Source organism: Heloderma suspectum, chromosome 1 (assembly GCF_057233095.1).
Source record: "Heloderma suspectum isolate Gila_16-S chromosome 1, 16-S_ref, whole genome shotgun sequence".
In the NCBI taxonomy this organism is placed as follows: domain Eukaryota; kingdom Metazoa; phylum Chordata; class Lepidosauria; order Squamata; family Helodermatidae; genus Heloderma; species Heloderma suspectum.
Window position 1 is genome coordinate 272,546,566 of NC_139458.1, and position 22,475 is coordinate 272,569,040.

At 44.3% G+C, this 22,475-nt stretch overlaps 1 protein-coding gene across 1 annotated transcript in view; it reads right to left on the reverse strand.

Moving 5' to 3' along the window:
* TRIB2 (tribbles pseudokinase 2) overlaps positions 1-19,719 on the reverse strand; it is a 28,570-nt gene extending 8,851 nt beyond the window's left edge. Inside the window, exons 1-2 of the mRNA XM_084826601.1 lie at positions 18,022-19,719; positions 13,202-13,494 (exon numbers count right to left, since the gene is read on the reverse strand). Of these exons, the coding sequence (XP_084682727.1) occupies positions 13,202-13,494; positions 18,022-18,291 (563 nt within the window). The 5' untranslated portion in view covers positions 18,292-19,719. The remainder of the gene's footprint in view (positions 1-13,201; positions 13,495-18,021) is intronic.
* Between the last annotated feature and the right edge of the window lie 2,756 nt (positions 19,720-22,475).

The following is a 22,475-nucleotide window of genomic DNA, read 5'->3' on the forward strand; positions in this document are numbered from 1 at the left end:
ATCCCCAGCCTAGTGCCATTTTTGTGTACTTAAGGGAAAGTAAGTATACTTGCTTTCTTGCCCTCGGTTCAGATGTATATCACTACTGACACAGAGAACCCCCACTGCCTCCTACTCCTCTTTTAATTTAGTGCCATGCTTATAAAACCCGACTTCTAGAAGTAATTGATTGTTTTAAAAAGGAAAACTCCAGCAAAAGCTGCTCTTGATTGCTTTGTCACCCTGAGGACTGGTTCATGTTTATCATTTGGAAATACTGAGTTCAACCCAATGTTAGACTAGTGAACATAGAGCAATGGGACTAATGCCTGCTCTCCTCCCCTCTGCAGCCCTCCATGCCACCCCAAAATCTGCTTCGAAGGGTTTCTCAGCTTTCCAGAGCAGAAGGTACATGGGGAGCTCTTGGGGGAGGGAGATCACCCCCATCCTGGTCTTCTGATGGAAGTAGCTCTGTCTGCAGAATGCCTCCATTGGATTCAACCCATTGTGAGGGCAAAGAGCACTGGGTCCATGTGTACCCCATGTCCTGATTAAGGATAACATGCAATATATGGCCCATTTCCATTGCTCTTCCAAAAATAGGTGGAAGGTTTGCAGAAATCCAGGCCATCACAAGTACAGCTGTAGCCACACGCTGAATTGCATTTAGTAAGATTTCTTTATTTTATTTATTCATTACATATATACCCCACCTTTCTTCCACTGTGGAACTCAAGGTGGCTACATCTGGTTCCCAGGTGGTCTCCCCTCCAAGCACTGACCAGACCCAGACCTGCTTAGCGTCAGCAAAGTGGCTGCCTCATGTGCCTTCAGACTATGACCTGGGATGTACAATGGAGGGCAGCCAGTCAATTGTACCTGCAGGATTTCCAAATGGTAAACACATGAACCAGATCTAAGAGGTATGTAAAAGTAGAAAAACAGAGCAATAAAGTATTACTGTACATAGTCACCATACCAGACAAAGGTAATGCCAGGTATTGCTTGCACTAGGGAAAACCAACTGGTGTTAAGCAGAATGGATCTTGCCGCTGACCATACCAAATGTTAATGAAGTCATAGTTTGCTTAGGAGTGCATCTCCAGGTGTATTTCATGTGCACTAGAAAGGAAACAAACCACTCTCTGCCTGCCTCTTAGAAACATATGAAGCTGCCTTATACTGAATTGGACAGTTGGTCCTTCTAAGTTAGTACTGCCTCCTTTAGTTTCCAGCCCTACTTGGAGATGCCTGCAATTGAACCTGGAACCTTCTGTATGCAAAGCATGGGCTGTGCAATTAAGTTACAGCTCTTCCCCATGTCTGAGATTTCAGGAAGCACCTTCGCTCCTCAGTCCCCACAAACACTGAGCCCATAAAATCCCAGCATATGAGCTCAATATCTATGAAATCCCTACCACTACACTAAATAAAAACAATTTTATTATGGTTGGTCCCACCCCCAACAATTATTTAGCAATAGGACCATTTGTAAGGGTTGGATTGTTCTGGCCCCTAGACTTATACACAGAAAACAGAGCATCCCCAAAGCAGGCTATCTTTGGCAGAACTCATTAAGTTAAACGAGAGTATGCATCACACCAAACATGCGCACAGGGCGTCGATACTATTCTATTTATGTAGTAGCAGTTTATGGATCTACCCTTTTGCTTCAACACTTATTTACCTGTGCTATTGTCACCCAACATGGAATGCCCACTATTCCATTACATGCCACAGAACGCATATAATGCTTTTTCTCCTAGTCTTGGTTATCTTTCCCAAAATAAAGTGTTCTGAACTTCCTGTGTCTCTGCATCCTTCCATTTTTGTTCTTCAGCATAAAATCTGACATTGCAGGGTCAGACACCCCCCTCTTCTGAACGCTTCTCACCCTCCTGAGATATTCGATATGAAATTACTGCAGGTTTGCTGAATGAAAGCTAGTTCCTTCGTTACATTTAGGCCTCTTCCCCCAAAGCAGTCTGGAATACCAAGCTTGTATACATTCGATTCTTACCAACAAAACAAAAACAAGGTACCAAACCACCCTCGACTGTACTAAAGAATTAAGGACCTGCATCCACAGGAAAGCAGATTTTGCTTAAACTAGGCCACTGAACAACAGCTGGCCTTTATCTGCTTGCTCCACTGTAATCTCTGACAGGATCAAGCAAACGAGCAGCAGCCATGTTTTCATCTTGCTGAATGGATTAGGCCAGAGCAAATACACAGAGGATCAACGTTTGTGCAGTTTCTGCACACTTCATTCATTGTAAAATTATTGCCTTGGGCCATTCCAGAAAGTACCACTGCCCTCCTAAAACTGGCTTAGGATTACTTGCTATAAACAATTGCTGCCGTAGTGCACCCAAACACTGAAACAAAACCATTCTATACCATACAATTCAGAATAGCAGCCGAATACCAGTGGCCACAGTTTTGGTAGATTTTTCCCTCTCAGTCACTGACAGAGGGAGATAAGCCACTTCAGGCAGCGAGAGCTGCAGCCCTTCTGACTTTCCCCAAAGCCCAGCACAATGAGAGCAGATCTCTCCCCCAAGTTTTCTGTGCATGCCAGAGGCCTTAAGGAGGGGCAGGGTTAGTATGACGCACTCAACAAAAAGCAAGAGCCCCCTATCCACCAAATTATCTGCAACGTGCCAAGAACTTGGGGGAGGGAGTCTACCACTTTGTGCCACACATCCCAGGCAGGTGCAGGGAGCAGTTTAAAAGAGTGAAATGTATGCCCCCCCCCCCCCCGGCAACTGTCTTTATGAGCTGCCTACAGACATATTGCCATAGGCAGGGATGACACAAACCCCAACTAATAACCCCAAGAACATAGTCACTGGTATCACATTTTAGATGCCGGACTGAATTTTTTTTTCACATTCCTCTTAACCTGAGCATCACATTTTTAAACACACCAAGCAACCAGTTGCTTGCAGTTTTTCCTCCTCTGGCCACAGGAATGGTTGCAGTGAAAGTAGTCAGATAAATATGGGCTTCCATAGCTAGATAAGATCAGCTTTATAAAACTTACTATGCACCGCAAAGCCTTTTGTCAAGGCCATTGTAATTACAGTACATCATTTCAATTCAGAAAGTGGAGATGGAATAGCCACTTGGAAAGACAGCATTATGCATCTATCAGATCACTGATAGAACCCTGCATTAGTCTAATGCTTAAGGGGAAAAAAGCAAGCTTGAATCATTGCTATTTAAAAAGGGGAAGCTATTCTGCCTATGAATGCTTTCCCATTACTAGTGAATGAAACCACAGAAGTGCAATCAGAGGGCAGCAAATAGCACTCAACGGGAAATGCGTCTTTGTCCCCATAGAAACCGTCAGGGAAGCCCATGAAAAACAATACTACTCTGAATTTCTTATCAATATGCCATTCATTAGTTGAGTGCATTCAGACTTGGCTCTTTAGCAATGTAACAAAACCTGATCAATTAAGCCTCTTCCAGAAGGGCTTTCAATGTAAACTCCTGAGTTAGCATCTGCTTCTGGTGAACCATCAGTATGTCCTAGACATTTTTCCCCCCAACAGTGGTTCACATTATTCTTCCCTGAAGAATTTGAAGATTAGAAAGAGTTTCTGACTTACAGGGGAATCCTACTCCTGAGCACGATAAGATTGCCCCTAACCCCCCTTGTGCTAGCAGAGCACTACACCGGGGGCGGGGGGGGGGGGGAATCACACAAGCATAACACCACACTTCATCTGGCAAGGGGTTACCCAAAGCCTAACTTATTCCAGTGAGACTCTGTCAGTACTAAGAAGAAAACTTGGTGGTTTGGGGGGCAAGATGAGGAAGGAGTAGAAATTAGTCAGAATTATATGGTGGCTTATAGTTGGTCCCAACACTGATGATGGCGTAACGGTATGCTTTCAAAATATAGTCACATAACTCCACGCGCTCCCTTTTAAGTCCCCGTTTAAGGGGTGCATAGGATTCCAAATAGGGAGGCAGAGCACAGCCCAAGAAGTATACAGGATCAAAACATCATATCAAGATGCATGGCATGGGGCTCTGCCAGTGTCTCCATGGCTGAGCCTACAAACAGCAGTTCTACTGTTATCATACTGCAGTGATAACTACTGGTGCCCATTGGTGTCATGTTATAATTGCAGTTTAACAGTGAAACTATGTGTCGATTCGGCCCATGTGTGTTCACAGTTCTCTAGACTAGGGGTGCAGAACCTCAGGCCCTGAGGCCAAATCTGGCCCTCCGAGGTTCCCCAGAAGGCCCCGCCCCTTACTCTGGCTCCACCCCCTTCCCCCCAACCACCAACTGTTGGGTGGTTTCCCAGCTTTTGTGCAGTTTTTCCCCCCATTGTAAAAGGCTGAAATGCCTCTCCTTAGGCTTAGTTACTCGCAGCAAGAGCTTTAAGCTAAAATATGCTGATAGTTTTGGTATGCTGGCCCCGTTCCTCTGCCTTTGGGCCCACCCCCTTTTGCCCATCACTAAAATGAGGCCTTCGAGAGCTTCTCTGAAATGACTTTGGCACTCAGGCTGAATGAGGTTCTCTACTCCTGCCCTAGACAAATGGGTCTTGGGAGCTGGAGCAAATTGGACAACTACCACTCAACAAAAAAAACAATATTAAGCACATATGGTGAATGTGTTTTTCCAAGAAGTTGCCCACCCCGGCTTGAGACCAATTAGAAGAGTGGTAAGGTAACTACTGGACTATGACAGCCTCCACTACAACTTCACAGCTCTTTTGTGTAAGTCACCGAATCCAGGGCATATCTTCACACATGGAATGTTACCCACAAGGGCTCAGGCCATGGGAAAATAGAAACTACAGTTCCCCTGCAGCATCACACCAGTTGAGAATATATTTGCTAAACACTACATCACTTCCCAGTATACAGTGATCTTTAATTTTTATAACAGCATTGCAAACAGATGCAAAAATTAAAAATTAGCCAGCTAAGAAAAATGTACCTGATCTGGGGTAGCTTAAGGGGCTGGTCTGGCAGAAAATTCATCCAGATGGATGGCTTTCTTTATATACAAAATGTTAAATATATTTTATATAAACGTAGGCAGGAAAGACATTTTTTAAAGAGTCGTAAGGAAGAGGAACCAAATATGTATCACACATGAAAAATAAAAATAATCTATGATGGGATGTTGGAATCCAAAAGGAAACTTGATCATTTAAAAAGTAGTGCAAACTTTAATGCCAAATGAAGTTGCCTAACTATTCTGCTTTCTGTCATTTGATAAATGAGATTTCCTGCCTGGGAGGACAAAAATCAGTCTTCCCGCACATTGACAAATTCAAAATTAATTAGGAAAAGCATTAGTTCCTGGGATGAAATCTGATCTCTGCTTTTTCCTTCTACAGCTAAGGAGCTACTCTATTTGACCTTGCAACTTTCCTCTCCATTTTGAGTTAATAAGGTCTATTCATCTTCATGTCTATAACCATGGCTGTCAACATGGGTCCAGCACAGATATTAAACTGGACAAAGGAAAGGGAGTAGAAGAACACCCAGGTGGAGAGCAAAGAAGAGACAAAAGGGACAAGAAAATCATGGGGGGGGGGGGAATAGGAATACCGCTCAGTTGTCACTTGAGACTCCCTATAAAGCCAAGTAATGTGGTCTTTCGGAAGATGGACTATATTTGATGAGCTTTAAAGTGATTCATGTTGGTTTAAATCTAAGTACAGATGTTTAGTTTATTTCCCCACCTTCTTACATTTTATTCATGCTCAAGAATGTAACTCACAAGCTTTTGGTTTGCCTTCCAGAGGGTTTCCCTGGTGTCAGTTTCACTGAGTCAGCCGAACCCACAAACCACATGAGGACAACACTGATTGTCCAAACACTAGATTGGGGAGTGACAGAATCAAGGCAGGTGGCACAACCCATAGGGAAGGGGTAGGCAACCTGGTGCCCTCCAGATGTTTTGGACTACAATTCCCATAAGCCCCAGGCAGTAGGGCCAATTATCAGGATTATGGGAGTTGTGGTCCCAAACATCTGGAGGGTGCCCAGTTGCCTAGCTCTGACATAGGGTAACAGAGCACCATACTAATTGGCACCCCTTCCTCCCTGCACACAGTTCCAGATTAGCTAGCTACAGGGGGAGCTACTGCCTGGAAAATGAAGTTCACTGCAATCCTAAACTCACTGACTTAGGAGGTAAATTCCATTAAGAGATGAGATACACAATGAGCAGAAGCACGTAAAGCAGCCCTTGTTGGGTTCAGAGTGTTTGGGGGTGCAGAGGAGAGAGGAGGAAAAAGATCAGCCTGCAGATAGAAAATTAGCAGGTCAGGGAGAATGGTTCCAGCCAAGTCCCCCCTTTGACATGTAAATACGTATTCTTCCTTCACATCATAAGGGAGCATACAAGCAGTTCAGCTCTAAGGCCTTGCTAGTGATTTCAGAATTGGTAAGCATGACACAGTTAGAAAAGCTTGACAAGCTGTGCTCTGATTTTGAGAGGCTCATAAAGGCAGTTATAACCATTACTCTAATATAGAGGTGGGGAACTTGTGGCCCTCCAAATGTTTTGGCCTATAACTCCCATCAGCTCTAGCCAGCATTGCCAGTGGTGAGGGATGATGGGAGTCGTAAGCCAAAACATCTGCAGGGCCACATGTTGCCCCGTGCTCTAACAGAAACTTCAGTTATATAGAGTACTTATCAGTACATAAGAATTTGAAATATAGTTTCAGTCCTGTGTAGCCCTATGTAGCGCTGGTACCTAAACGATAAGGTACACTTCATGTTGACACCTAAGACTAATACAGTGTTATCCAGTGGACACTGGACTGCGCAGATGCCTGTTACATCACTAACTCCCTGGGTGGCCTTTAGCAAGGAACTACCAGCCTCAGTTCAACTGTAAACATGGAAATGGCAGCAGTCTACCTTACAGGGTTGCTGAGAAGATCAAATATATATAAGTGCAAAGCATTTTGTGACTGAAAATTACTACAGGAATTAATAATTGATGCAGTGACTCCTGTGGAGCAAATAAATTAAGAAGCTTAGCCTTAGGATGCATCATAATAGACCCCTAGGGACTCCCATAGTTCCTAGAAGGCTGTTTTGTTTTCTCTTTTTGCTCTTCCCTAAAGCATTGTTAAAAGGTTACTAACTATAGATCACTGTAAATCAGCCAACTGCAATAAAGTGTGACAGGTGGATAAAACCCAAGTCATTCACTGCTATGACAAATCTACTACTTGGCAACCAGTAAGGAAAGAAACAACTTGCATCTCTGGTCATATTTTTGTGGACTGAGTTTCCTTTCACTGAATTTTCCAAAAAACAAAACCAAGAATGATCTTAAAACTATCCAAGCAATTTCAGGAAGATATGTAATGCAGTATATAGATGCAGCAGGGCTGAACTGATCCAATTAAGGCTTAATTAATTAAGGCTTAAGCCCAATTCATATGCCACCACCATGGCATACGAGCTACTCTCCAATCATTTCTCAGTGGAAGAACCTGGTAGGCAGAGGAAATAAAATGGTTCCTTTCTGTGGAATGGTTCCCTCCCTGGACATCCAGGTTTTATTTGCATAGGAAGGAAAACCATCCACATGGTTCCTCCATCTAGAATTGTGCCATGGGAAAACAGTTCCCATGCTACTAAAGTAATGTGTCAGTTGGTCAGCTTAGCTCTTAAAACTCTTGTTACAGAGATTTTGGTTCTAATGCAAATCTCAGTCAAGATAGCAGCTGGGACCAGATAAGCAAACATTACTAACATGCATAGCCCTAGTAGGACTTCACAAGCTGTACAACCACGTCTGTACACTAGAAAATACTTAAGAAAATACAATACTTAAAGCAAGTACTGTACTGATATTTTATTAATGCAAAACATAAAGGCAAGTTATACTCATTCTCAACTCCTGCCTAGAGACAAATTTCTCATATAGAAGAAATATCAGCAACAACCTTAAGGGCAGCCTAAAAATAATTGTAAATAAATAAATACCTCGGGAAAAAAAAAGGGGGGGGGGGAGAAAAGAAAAGAAGTCCTTAAGTTATGATAGTCTTAAAAAATAACTTCTTGTTAACAAGACTGATTAACAAGTATGAGCTTTAAGTGTCAAATATTGTGACAGCTAATATTTGAATATAATTGAAGACTTAAAATACTCTTCAAACATTAATAATTTGCTGGCAGGAAAAATACTTGCAATAATAATAAAAAGCTATTACTCAAAACAAGCTCAAGATAGTGTTTTAATTCTGAAGTCTACTAAGGGTGCAATCCTATGACTGCTAGACAGAGGCTAGACAGCCATAGGATCTTTCGTTTTCTGGGAACCAAGCTGGAGCCTCCGCTCCGAGGTCGGTTCCCAGAAAACAGACTCCCCGCCCTCTCGTAGGCTGCGCGGTTCGTCCCCAGCTCCATGCTCAGAAGAGCAGCACGGAGCAGGGGAAAAGACGGCGTTGCTGGGGGTGGGAAGGGGATGGCGGAAGTGCCATCACGCGATGCTTCCTATGCACTGTCCAGCCTCCCCCGCCATTCCGAGGCACCCTGGCTAGACAGCCGAAATCAGCCATCTAGCTGCAAATGCAGGGTGGCCAGAGTGCGGAGGAGACGATCCCCTCTGTGCTCTGCCCACCCTGCATTGGACAGTCGGTCATTTCCAAGTTTGGAAGCGGCCAACTATCCCCATAGGAATGCACCCTCAATGAGCTTTTATAAAATTAAAGTCATTTCATGCAAGACCAATAACTTGATCCTATCCTCTAGCAACAGACTTGGAAATCAGATGGGATCCAACCTTCCTGCTTTGGCACCGGCATAAAATGGTTAGGTTCTACCTCGAGCTGGCATAAATGCAATGTAGTTCTGACATTCCATCCACACAAGGGATCTAGGTGCTACAGTTCCAAAAGTGTGTAAAACAATAATGCAGCCAAAGATTTACGTACTGCCCTTCAGCAAAGCTTCCAGGACAGTTTACAAAAAACAAGAAGAAATATAACAAACAACAGCATACATTAAGCATGATATAGGCCATTTTGCACCACACATCAGTTCAGCAGTTCAACCAGGTGCCTCTAAGTTTCCATTCCGGTCATACATGAAAGTCTGTTCTTGCACCAGCAGTACCCACAGTCTTATCCCCATGCAGATATGTTCCAGTTGCAGAACAGGATCCTCAAGCACTGAAGATCAGAATTCATACACCAGCGCAAGGAGAGTCCATGAACATGCTGTAGGATAGGGTTGAGACTCACCTCTGCACCATCATCTAACATCATAGCAAAGAACACATACAGCTGCAGTATCAGACAGAGCATACACACCAAGATACACAGCAGGTGAGAAGACAACACTCTGCTCCTAAGCCACACAACAGAGAGGAACTAGGGGAAATCAATATAGATAAAGTACTGACAACAGGACACAAGGCGCATACGAAAGCACTAAGGGGTGGAGGACACAAGGCGCATACGAAAGCACTAAGGGGTGGAGGACACAAGGCGCATACGAAAGCACTAAGGGGTGGAGGACACCCCTATGTATTTCACTTCAGGCCTTTGGACACCAACACCTACCAAGAATCCCAACGCCACGGTTGTAACAGGATGTGAAAGGAAAAAACAAAAACAGTCCTGCACAGTTACATGTGAGGTGCAGGAATACAGCACATCAGCAGATCTAAGTAGCTGAAAATGAGATCTATTGCCTGAAAGACAAGACAAAACACAAAATGTCCTCCACAAAATGTCCTAAATAAATGGTACTTAAATTAACAGCAGCAACAACTAAAAACCTTTTGAGCTGAACCAGGTTCTCCCGTGTGACACAGGGTTTTTCAGATTATGTTATAGGGAAGGAGCTACGCTGCAGCCGCTTGCACATCACAAACGTAACTTGAGAAGGGAACCAGACTAATTAAATGTGTAGTATCACTTCCTATTATGAGCCTCGTGTGGCGCAGAGTGGTAGGCGGCAGTATTGCAACCGAAACTCTCCCCACGACCTGAGTTCAGTCCCAGCAGAAGCCAGGTCTCGGGTAGCCGGCTCAGGTCGACTCAGCCTTCCATCCTTCCGAGGTGGGTAAACGAGTACCCAGCTTGCTGGGGGAAAGATAGTCAAGACTGGGGAAGGCAATGGCAAACCACCCTGCTATAGTCTGCCATGAAAACGCCAGCGCAAGCGGCATCCCTCTAGGGGTCAGTAATGACCCGGTGCTTGCACAGGAGGAACCTTTCCTTCCTATTGCCACCACCAATTTCACTCTGCCACATCCATGCAGCCAGCCAGGCACTTGGGATTTTCCAAATACATGGGAAATGTTAAGCATAACAAGAACAACACCCCAGGCAAATGTTCTGTCTTCACTTAAATTGACCAACACAGACCATTCTATGAAGATGAAGAGAGGCAGAGCATTCCTTAAGCTCCCTTGTTGGAAAACCATCAAACATGGCAGCATCTGTCATTACATGTTTCTTTGTCCCAAGAGTTCTTGGTGTAATGTGACACCTGGTAGAGTCTAGTAATCCATTTGTGTCTGCACGACTCCACCCCCGCTCCTCTTCTACTCCCTCTCAAGACTCTGACCATGCAGACTTCATGACTCCTAAATCAAGTCAGGCTTTTTTTTTTTGCACTCCTCTCCCCCTTTTGTAACATCTTCCCTGATGAAGAGATCTGGAGATCTTAGGAGCTTGCCCACAATTTTGTGCATATTTGGTCAATCCTAATCAAGGTATTGCCTGACCATGTATTTTAGATTTTTTCTTATTGACCAACATGGTTTGCTTTGTTTTATATAAAAAAAAACAAGAGAGAGAAAATCCCTGTTTGGGCATTCCCCCTCACATGACCGCAATGGGTTCTAAATCACATAGGTGGCGTATACATGTAAAACAGGCTCCCGTTGCAAACATTCAGCTCCAATGTGTGCAGGGCAGCAGGACTGACGAAGGTGCACAATGAAGAAAGTGCACCCCTTCTCCCCTTCTCACACAACGGTGAATGCATGAAACTTCAACGCCCAAATTGGAAGAAAGCTTAAGACTGATCTAGCATTGACCAAGGAGGGAAACAGCTCACCATTCTAGCAGCCAAACATTTCCTCTGAATTGTCTGTTTCCAGTTTGTGCAGACAAACGAATGGGGTGAAAGATGTGCACTGATGGACCCACAGCATTTGAAAAAGTCTTTCTGAAACATACCTTAATGAGACGGGGGAGATAACGCAACAATTTTCTGGTTTCTTTTGCATTTGTTTTAAATTCCTTGCAGGTCACCTTGAAAAGTCAACAATATTTTGCTTCTAGTCCTCATTTTAGTATAATTCAGTGCTATGTCTGCAGTCACTAGAAATGTAAATATCCTACACAATGTAAATATCCTAGGAAATTAATAAACCTAGGAATGGGATTCTAATCTTCCAAGGCCCAAAATGAACTGATTAGTAGATACAAGTCTATCATGCTTACTTATCCTGTAAAAATAAGGAAGAAAAGCTAGCAATAGCCAAAATACTCCTGGGCCCTGTCCTGGCTTTCTGAACAACTCAGCATTGTAGCTGTTATTTTGAGGGGACATCACAAAAACAAGCCATGTCCTTCCATTCCACAGCCTCTTCTGGTCCCTCTACCTACACAGATATTATTAGCAACACTTAAAAATTCAGCTTAACATGTGCCAATTCCTAACATTAAAGAATTACAAGAGGTCCCTTCAAGTCAAGCTTACTGCTGTGCAAACTCATGTGCGTGTGTATCTACAGAACCTCAGATGTTAGGCCTTTGCTCCAAAATGGAAGCATCTAAACAAAATAATTTCCTTGAAAAACTAACCCAGGGCACCCATGTAACAACTAATAGAACCCAGACCTTCCACTTCTGTGGTTTACATCACCAGACTATGTCCCAACTTAGGACATAAGTAGTGGCATCAATCAAAGCTTCACAGACCTGGAAGAGGTCTGTTAGAGATTCAAGCCTTTTCACTCCTTTCTTCAGGGTGCACCAGTTCCCTAAATCAGAAAGCACTCCCTTCACATTCTGGATTTTGCAGTCCTTCCAATAACCAATGGGGACAACCTGGTGACCCATTTGGTTCAAGGCTCATGCAAGACAATTGGGTGGTTCTAGTCAATCTTCTGGGTAGGTAGATTCAAAGTTTATGATGCAGTCATAAGTAGTGCACATTGCACAAAAAGCAGAATACAGTTGCAAACTTGTAGACATCTCTATACTAAAAAGCAAAACAAAAACAACCCCCAAAACCTTTATTAATTCCTTCTTTGTTATTTGATAACATTACTAATCACTCTTCTACTGAAAAATACGTTTTCAAATAGATGAATACTAGAATTTAAAAAGTCAGATAAAATTAAAATACAGTGACTATATATTCAGAAGTCATGTGGCACCTTAAGGACTAACAGATTCATTATAGCAAGATGATACTTCATGCACTTGATGAAGTGGACAGTGTACACTAAAGCTCACACCATAATAAATCTGCTGTCTGTTGTTTTTGCTGCAACAGACTAACTCAGCTACCCCTTTGGAAATCAAAAGCCATACATTTAACAACTAAAAACAGCAGCCACAACTTTAAAGATTTAGTAACCAAGGAAAGGCTTGGTGCATACAAATATTTTTACTGGATGGAAAGAAGGAGGATGTTTCTAGAAATCAGCTGCCTTCTTAGGATGGCTCTGACATCATGACCCACAATATTAAGCACTCTTCCCCATGAACCAAACTAAAGGGGTCGGGGCAGGGAAACATTGTAGCTCAAAGTCTGTGTAGGTAGGTAGGTAGGTAGATAGATAGATAGATAGATAGATAGATAGATAGATGTAACATGAGCTTCAGTTCTGAGAAGAAAACCGCTTTTTTCAAGCAAGATAGACTTGTGCAAATACTATTTGACAAGGCAGTGTTGTTTTCAAGGTAGATACATTGGTCTCCCATCCAGACACTAACCACACCTAGACCTACTTAGTTTCAAGTAGGTGGTGGCTTGTCCCTAACAGAAAGTCTTAAGATGGACTACCCCCTTTCCTTGATCTCCATTTAAAAAGGCAGGAATGTCTCCTCTTATTTCCATATGATGGTGGGATTAATAAAAGAGCTGTACAACAGTGTTAGCCATCACAAAAAACAACCCACTCAAAACTGCACTCCCAACATATTCATTGGCGAGGGAAGGGGGCCCGGGGAGGAGAGAAATTCCTCACCGTTCTTCATCCTTGAAGATGAATTTCCGCAGTTTGAGATCCCGCAGTACCAGTCCGCCATCATGACAGTGCGCTACAGCAGATGCTATCTGATAGAAGAGTTTGGCTGCCTCCTCCTCCTTCAGCTTCTTGCAGGTACGAACAAAGGAATGCATGTCCCCATAGCTCCTCTCGAAGAACACATACGCTTTTGTCTCCCCAAGAATGATTTCAGTGATTTGGTTGATGTTGTCGTGAGGAGGCAGACAAAAGCATGGTGCAAGCAATTCTTGGTAGCAGCCAATATCAAACACCTAGAGGTATGATTGGCAAGAAAAGAAAGGGTTAGAGAGAGAGAGAAATATAATGCAGCAGACACACTATTTTAGAGTAAATAAAGCCCACACTACAGAAGATACTCATAATTTAACAGGCACTTTTATTTAAACAGTGTAAGCCCTATGCAGCCTGGAAGTGCTTTCTTCCTTATGAAAGCTATCCCCCACCCCCACAAGTAGGCTAGGTGAAGTGTATTAGTGGGGTGGGGGTATGAACTGATTCCCTGCCTCCTAAGAGGAAATACATAGAGGGTTTAAAAAAACAACAGCTCTCTACAAGCAAAAGCATTACAAATCCATGATAGTGCAGCATCTAATTAGGTTCTGATTTTGAGATTTGATGGCCAATGCTGTTACATTGAAGGGAAGTGCTGGGCCTTAAAGCTGTCCTCTCTCCCTTTCAAATACAATTCTAGCATTAAGTGTTGAAGAGCAAGCAGAACCCTCTATGTTTCTTGAGAAGGACCATCTTGTAAACGCACTGCCTGTGAGACATGCTGTGCCATTACCTCAGCCTGCTGCTGGTTAATCATTTCTATGTCCTGACTTCCTTTATTCTCTGGCACTGAAAAGAATCAGGAAAACCAATTTCACTTTCGGTCAGACAAAATGAACCTAAGGCCATGGGTCAGCAACTATTATATTGGCTCCACCTACTGACTCACTGATACGTAAGCGGAGACACAGGCTAAAAGGCTCTTGAATCCCTTCCTTGCATTGGTTTCTATTACACAGAAACGAAAGGAAAGGATTCTGCCAAGGCTTCTTATATACCCCAGCCTTTCCCAAACTAGTACCCTCCAGATGTGTTGGACTTCAACTCCCAGAATTCCTGACCACTGGCCATGCTGGCTAGGGCTGATGGGAGTTGAAGTTCAAAACATCTGGAGGTTGGGGAAGGCTGTTCTAAGTAAGGTTCCTCTTCCACCACCTCGCTCTCTCGTCTGAACATCCCCAGAGGTTGGCGAGAGTCTCCTCTTTATGCACTTAGCTATTCAATTCTGTTTCCTGTGTTGTCTCTAGCACATAAGGGTCTGTAGCTGAGGTGCAGAAAGGATGGTCTGCCAAGGCCTCTCTTGCTCTTCACACAAGGGGGAAACACAGATAAAGAGGCCTTTGCCCATGTCTCGGAGCAAGTGTCTAAAATGCATGAGGGAAGAGTGGAGGTTCTTGTGACCACCTGTATAGGAGAGGAGTACATAACAGGTGCCCTTTGGTCCTAAGGTGATGTTGTTGGACAAGTAAGAAGTCTCTTTGGGGCTGGACTGAGCCCCACTACCTCTGGGCTGCCAGCTGCCTCCCCATAATCTAAAAAAATGTTCTAACAGACTTGACCTTGCATCTAATTATTTTGCTCAGAGTTTAAACTGAGCGCCCTTTTAAACAGACAAGTGCCTCTTTAATAGCAGGCACATCACCTGCGTTCTTGTGAATGAACAGTAAGAAACCATAAAGCATGCTGGGAAACTCCCAATATAAAAATGTTACACTAATCCAGTGATTATGAATGAATCAGTGCTCAAGACAGTTGGAAGACACACACATTCAAGGCAATAGGAAGACTTCATTGAGAATAGTGGGTACACTGCAGTAAGAAGGTACAACCAATGCATGGCAAAGGTTTTTATTATTGGTGAATTCTGTGCCCTTCTGATACCTTTGTCCCTCAATAATGAAGGTCAGAAAGTTACCAAACCAGATTCTGTCGCTGAAGAACACAAGCCACCCATGTTACACAATTCAAGGATAAATGTGGCTTATCACTTTCTCTTGTTAGAGCTTAACAATACAGGCATTAATTGCTGGTCCTTAAAACATGCAAAACCTACTTTAAAGCCATTATCTGTTATCATCTTCTGAGATAGGGCAACACTTGCCTTGAAGGCTTGCAGCCTGATTCTATGCATATGTATTCAGAAGGAAACCCTACCTAATTCAACGGGTCTCACTCCTGTGTAAACATGGATAGGACTGCAGCCCTCACCCTTAAGTCAATGCAGTGGCACTGTAGCAGGAGTTTCTAGACATAAGTGCAAACTTTAGTATTCCATGAAGGGCTTCATCACAGCTCTTTTCCTATTGCCCCTCAAGAATGTTGAAAAATGTGTGAAAACCTGGAAGTCTTTTACTCAGCTACATTAACAGGCCTACTGGCCGATTAGAAATGAGAAGAATGCTGCAGGTGGGGTTTGCCACGCCGCACAGCCTGCTCCAGAGGCAGCTCAACTTCTTCTAGGTGAACACATCAACTATTTTGTCTGAAGCTGTGGGAAGAGATCCCCACTCTCCCCACCACTAATAAGTTTGAGAAATGTAATCATCTTCCAAGCACTTTAAAATGTGTAATCCTTACACAAGCAACATTTTCCTTATCAACCATTCCAAAAAAATAAAGGAGTCATTTTGGACTGACTTCTCAAAGGCTTATCTTTGTTGAACTTTAATGCAGAATCAGACTGTATTTTAAAAGGTAGGTCAATTTAGCTATTTCCAGCAATGAGCAGTAAACACAAATCACCCCGACTCTAGAAGGGCATAATGCACACTACGGGGTGTCAGTCAAATTAAATAAAGCTTCATTGGCATGCCTTTGTTACTTGACCCTCAGGTAGGCCAGGAAGAAGGCTCACAAGTCTGTTTTTAGTAAGACAAGAGATAACACAAATGTTTATTAGCACTATATGTGGGGACAGTATTTAATTAATTCAGGAAGAGTCTAGACATGAGAGAAGTTTGAAGGCACACAATAATTGAAAATTTACAAGTGATGGAGTTCAAATATTTCTTAGGATGGTGTTCAGCTTACAGTTACAAGAAATGCTTGACAGCACCACCAAAAACATAAGAGATCCTAACACTACCAAACAACGGAAGGACATTACAATTTCAGAGCAATGGACAAAGATGTTCACTCTTATGGGAGCCACATTTTTGTTACATGGTGTATTTCCTATGCAATACAAACATGATTGCAGGAGAAGGTGGAGTGAAGGTTAACAACTATATGTAACCACTAGTTTCTGAAAAAATATTCAAACAGAGAAGCAGCTCTGCAAAATTTTTGCATCTTCACATGTAAATATCTCATTCTTTGGCTTTTGACTACTTGTCCACAGCAGGAGGCTAAGAATATTTTGATTTGCATCTGTTTTGACAAAGTAATATATGCATTTTAAATAACACGCACCATTACTCCCATTTCCGGCACCTTGCAGTGGAAGTCCTGCAAGGTCAGAGGCTCTATTTGACATAATCAGGTATAAACTGTGGAGAACTAAATCTTCATTAAGATCTCTGGTTCATGACTCAAGGGTGACCAGTACATTTATACTGCCCCTGCAAAGCAAGCCTTTATGAGTAACTAGGGAGTGTAATTTAATTTTCCCACCGCATATGAATCTAAATAAAAACATCCACTAGTCAACAGGCCCACTTGCATTATTTAAGAGTGTCAATGTGTCTACTATTAGTTTCACAGCCCACCAATTCAACCCCAGGACTGCAAATTATTTTTTTTTTTAAGCCCAGAAGTGCACATTTTGGAAAAATTCTAGAATTTAAAAGGTGGTGGGAGCATAGGAATTTCCCTCACATCATCGTCCAGGAGTACAGCTAAATAGAATGGAACACAAGTACGGTGCACCAGAAACACTGAAAAGGGTAACCACAGCAGTTTCGGAACAAAGGAAACAGTGTCGCCTCTGAGTGAATGGGAGCCAATTCCCTCGATAGGCGAGCATGTGGGCTTCCTTTCCCCACACAGTTCACCTTCAAGAGGGAGCTGAAGAGGCCAGAGGCTGGGAAGCTAGTAATCCATCAAGTGTGAACTCCGGTTTTGTATGCCCTCCTAACAGACAAAGATGTAATTACACAAGGGTTTAGAGTTCTTGGTGGAACGGTGTTCGCAAACAAAACATCCCTGTAAGAGGACCAGGTACTCAAGTGGGTTTTTAAAAATCAGCTATGCAGCCCAATCCCACGCGCGGGTTGTCTTGGAAGCAAGTCCTGCTCTGCCCAAGTGAATGCGTCTAGGGTTACAACCTTCGACAGACAAAGCTACCAGCCTGCATTTGCTAGTTTGCAGACAATGAGGGTCTACCCCAGAAAACACCATGCGAGGAAGCGGTTTGAAATTAGCAAGGGATTCCCATTTTGGAAGTAAAACAATGGAGAGCAGAGGGGAAATTAAATTATATACGCCGTGATCCAGCCTTTAAACACAACTCCCCCCGCCCCGAGTTCCCCCCTCCTCCCCGGGTTTTGGCTCTAAGCCACCGTTATAACGTGGCCATTGTCTGGAAAGTTGCTGAGAGCCGTTTAATTATGCACGGCTTTTGTTTTGTTTAATTAAAATTCCACCCAGTGTCTAAATCAATGCCCCCACCCACTCCGAGAGTATCCTCTAAAAATAAACTCGCTAGACAGAGGAGGGCTAAAGTGTGTGTGTATGCGTGTGTGTGTGAGAGAGAGAGAGAGACGGGGGGGGGGGAGGAAAGTTGTTACCTTGCAAACCAGCTCCTCCTCGCTGTGGAGATGTACGGCTCGAAAAATGTGATCTCCTTCCAGAGGCTCCAACAATAAGTATTTCCCGATGCAAGAAACGCAATGCGACAAGTTCGGCGTCTCCGGCGGGCTCGGCGAGCCTAGGTTGGGGCTGAAACTCTGGCAGGACTCTGTGGGTCTTATAGACGAGAGCTCCTCAAAATCCTGGGTTTTATTCCGAGGTCTTCCATAGCGTGCTATTGTGATTGGGGTTGACCTTTGTATGTTCATGGGGATGGAGAGAACAAACCCTCCGAGAAACCCCCCCCCCTCCAAATCACTCACTCACACACGCGCGCGCACACGCGCTTTGCGGTTAGCTGAAGACCAGTCGCTTTCCACAGGCCGGCGGCAGTAATGCCTTTGTGCTGTCGCTGAAAGGGTGCTTGGAGGGCAGGTTTATTGGATCACAGTCCAATGTATATAGCAGAGGGAAGGGGGAGTTGGCTCGGAGGCGGGAGAGGGAGCGTGGAATCAATCGGATTTCCCAGCGAACCCCCGGCACCCTCGGTTCGAATGCTGGGTCTCTTCCGCGCGAGCGCTGCGAAGTAACGCAAGCTGGGGAACAGCCCCGAACGTGCAAAATGTGGCCTCGCGGGAAACACCGCTGTATTTTTTAAGAGTAACAATAAATAATAAAAACGAAAGGTTCCGAAAGAAGGGGAAATAGACCGGCTAATGGTATTTGGATCGCTGAGCACTCTTTTCGAAACCTTCACACGATGCGGAAAAAAACCCTTTAAGCAACGTGCTGCAGTAGACGAGTGGATTTTTCCTTTTCTTGCTTTTTCAATAAGAGGGAGAGGGGCACAGAATTTTTTTTTTTTTTACCTACGTTTTAACTGTAGATGGCGTCGGAACCTTTTTCCTGATAGGAAGGGGGCTACCCAGAAACGCAACAAAAAATAACGAGGGAGCATTTAACTTCAGAGGGTCAGCAAGAAGCTCCGCCGACAAAAAGGAGAAAATAGAAATAAAAAGGGGGGTGGGTGGGAAAGAATACCCACTATTTGGTCATAGGTTTTTTTTCACCTTTTGTGGGGGGGGGGGAGGGAGGAGGGAAGATGTTCTTAAAAATGAAGGGCGCCGTCACCACCAGGAAGAACGAGAGGGGCACAAAGGTCCACGCGCTGCAACGCCGGTTTTTGTGCGCGCGCCGGTTTCCTCTGATGAGACCAAAAAAAAAAGTGCAACCAAGGACACGAAAAGCGATCGATGCTCTTCAGCTTTCCATCGCGCGCGGGCGGGGAGGGGGGCTTTCCGCCTTCCGTGCTTCGGTTCTCACCGGCTCTTCGGAGTGCAATGCACATGCAAGCAAAAGCGCACCACGGAGGGCTCCCCGCGCCAAAGCCGAACAAAACCCCAGAAGCGCTGCCAGGAGGAACTCCCTCTCGACGGTCTCCTTTGTGCGTGTGCGCGCGTGCCCCCCACCCCTCCCCGCAGACTGAGTCCCGAGATGCGGAGGAGACGAGGGCAGCCAGAACAGACCTCCTGAACGATTCCGGGCGCCGATCTCTACTCCTCGAGGTAGAAGGCGGCGGGGAGGAAAGGGATGGCCGAGCCAGTCCCTTTCAGCAAGACATCGCCTCCCCAGCGTGTATAAATAGCTACTTACGTGGCCGGGATTCTCGCTCTCGCTGCGTCTCACTACTCAGTGGCGGCGGCGGCACATTGACACCGAGCCTCAATGCGAAAGGCTGGCCGCCGAAGCGCCGCGGCCTCGCCGACTGGCTCAAAGGGAGAAGACCCGCCCCGCGCCGAGCTGCCTCCCCATTGAGCCAGGAGAGCATCCATCACGCGAGCTGCCCGCCAATCGCCTCTCTTCCCCCCCCTCCTCCCCCCCCCGCGCGCCCGGCCTTTTTTCTTCTTCCACTCACTCAATGAGACGGCCGCAGGGTAAACAAAGTGAAATATCCTTCCGCCGCGCAAGCTGTGAACTATGTGAGCGGCTACTGTTCGCCGCTATTGCTCGGGGCAGCGGCTTGCCTCGGCGGGCGCTCGGCGCGTCCTTTTGGCCCGAGTTCCTCGTGGGATGCGGTTGCTGCTGGTGTGCGGGAGCAGCGTTACGAGCATCCGCGTATGGCCCCGTAGGCGCCTTCTTTATGAATTGAAATGTTTGACTAAGCATTCATTTTGACTGGCTGAGCAAGCAATATTATGCTGAAAAGCAGTATTTCACTTTTACTGATTATGTAAAAGCAGCAAAATAAAAATTCATCTCCCCCACACTAATTCCATCATTTCCCTTCAGAAGTACATTAATTTGTTCTTCGTAGTTTGGAATACTGTGTGTTGACTGTTTATGTTTGTGCATAAATGATTTTTGTATTATGTACAATATTGTATTTTTGAGGCTTTTAATCTGTGTAAACCATCCAGAGAGCTATTGGGCAGTATAGAAATGAAAAGGAAATGAAATGAAAAGCATGAGTTTGTTTTATCTTTTACAAAAGATGGATCTTGTTCACAGTCAAAATGAAATTGCCACTTAACTGAGAGAGAGCCCATTACTTTTTCTTTTTAGAAATACTACTAAAATAAAGTTGCCAACTTTTGGAGGGCACAAGCCTCTGGCCATTAGGATGGGAGGAAGTTCACCAGGTGAAGCTTCTCCTCCCCCCCCCCCCCCGTAGTAGAGCTAGATGCTGGGGGGAAACTTCACCTGATCACATTCCTCATGCACCTGAAAAAGGTAAAGGGCCCTGCAAGGGGAAAAAGTTAGCAACATTGTAGCAGAATGGCAGAAGACACCTTGCTTTTCCCAGGAAACAAATGTGGGCTTAATCTGTGGCTAGCTGATGCTATTTGTGTTTTAAGATAAACCCTCTTTCCATTTGCCTGCTTAGACTAGCCTCTACCTGGCTCCACACCTCTCTGTATATCCATCAGCACAGCACCCCAGCCATTCTGCAGCTTAACAGGAGGAGAATACAGGAGTTCAGGGCTCTTTCTGTTGACCCGTTAGGCCCTTCTGTAAGCAGCCAGCCAACCATCCACCCTCCCAGGCCAGGGAGGAGATGCTTTGGCCAATTTGCACTTTGTATTTCTTTGCTAGTCCCTTTTTTGAGTTTTGCAGTTTGAAAACGAAAAGTGTGGTATATGTATAATTAATAAAAATAACATGTCATCCCGTTATTCTAAAAAAAGAAAAGGTCACCCCAAAGAAAAATGCTAAAATCCACATTGGCATGATACCATTTTTAGCACGAAATACTGTGCAAGCTTTTAGGTTCTCCAGAACTCTTCAGCAGGCAAGATGGTAAGCAAAGCAAAAAGGGGGAGGGCGGAAGTGGGTGATGCTAAATCCATGGAGTCTGTATTTAGTTACAGACTTAAAATGGAAAGCAGGAGGGGGACTGCAAACATTCAAATTAGGTTCTATCAGGTACCGAGATGGTTTCAGCATATACCTTGGGCCCCCTTCCAAGGGTTGCTGAGAAGAAGAAATAAACAATAGTAAATCATTCATTTCTGAAAACATAAAATCTATAGTCAACAAAAGGGTGGGAAAAGCAGTACTGGGGTACAATCTTAAAAATGATAGAATGATCTCAGTACAAATCCAAGGCAAACCATTCAACATCACAGTAATTCAAGTCTATGCCCCAACCACTGAGGCCGAAGAAGCTGAGGTTGATCGGTTCTATGAAGACCTACTACAACACCTTCTAGAACTAACACCAAAAAAAGATGTCCTCTTCATCATAGGGGATTGGAATGCTAAAGTAGGAAGTCAAGAAATCACCGGGATAACAGGCAGGCATGGCCTTGGTGTACCAAATGAAGCAGGACAAAAGCTAATAGAGGTTTGCCAAGAGAACATGCTGATCATAGCAAACACTCTTTTCCAACAGCACAAGAGGCGACTCTACACATGGACATCACCAGATGGTCAATATCGAAATCAGATTGATTATGTCCTTTGCAGCCAAAGATGGAGAAGCTCCATACAGTCAGTAAAAACAAGACCTGGAGCTGACTGTGGCTCAGATCATGAGCTGCTTCTTGCAAAATTTCAGCTTAAATTGAAGAACGTCGGGAAAACCACTAAACCGTTCAGGTATGACCTAAATCATATCCCTGATGAATATACAGTGGAGGTGAGGAATAGATTTCAGGGATTAGACCTGATAGACAGAGTGCCTGAGGAACTATGGACGGAGGTCCGTAACATTGTTCAGGAGGCAGCAACGAAATCCATCCCAAAGAAAAAGAAATGCAAGAAAGCCAAGTGGCTGTCTGATGAGGCTTTGCAAGTAGCTCACGAAAGAAGGGAAGCGAAAAGCAAGGGAGAAAGGGGAAGATATACCCAACTGAATGCAGAGTTCCAGAGAATAGCAAGGAGAGACAAGAAGGCCTTCTTAAATGAACAATGCAAAGAAATCGAGGAAAACAACAGAATGGGAAAGACTAGA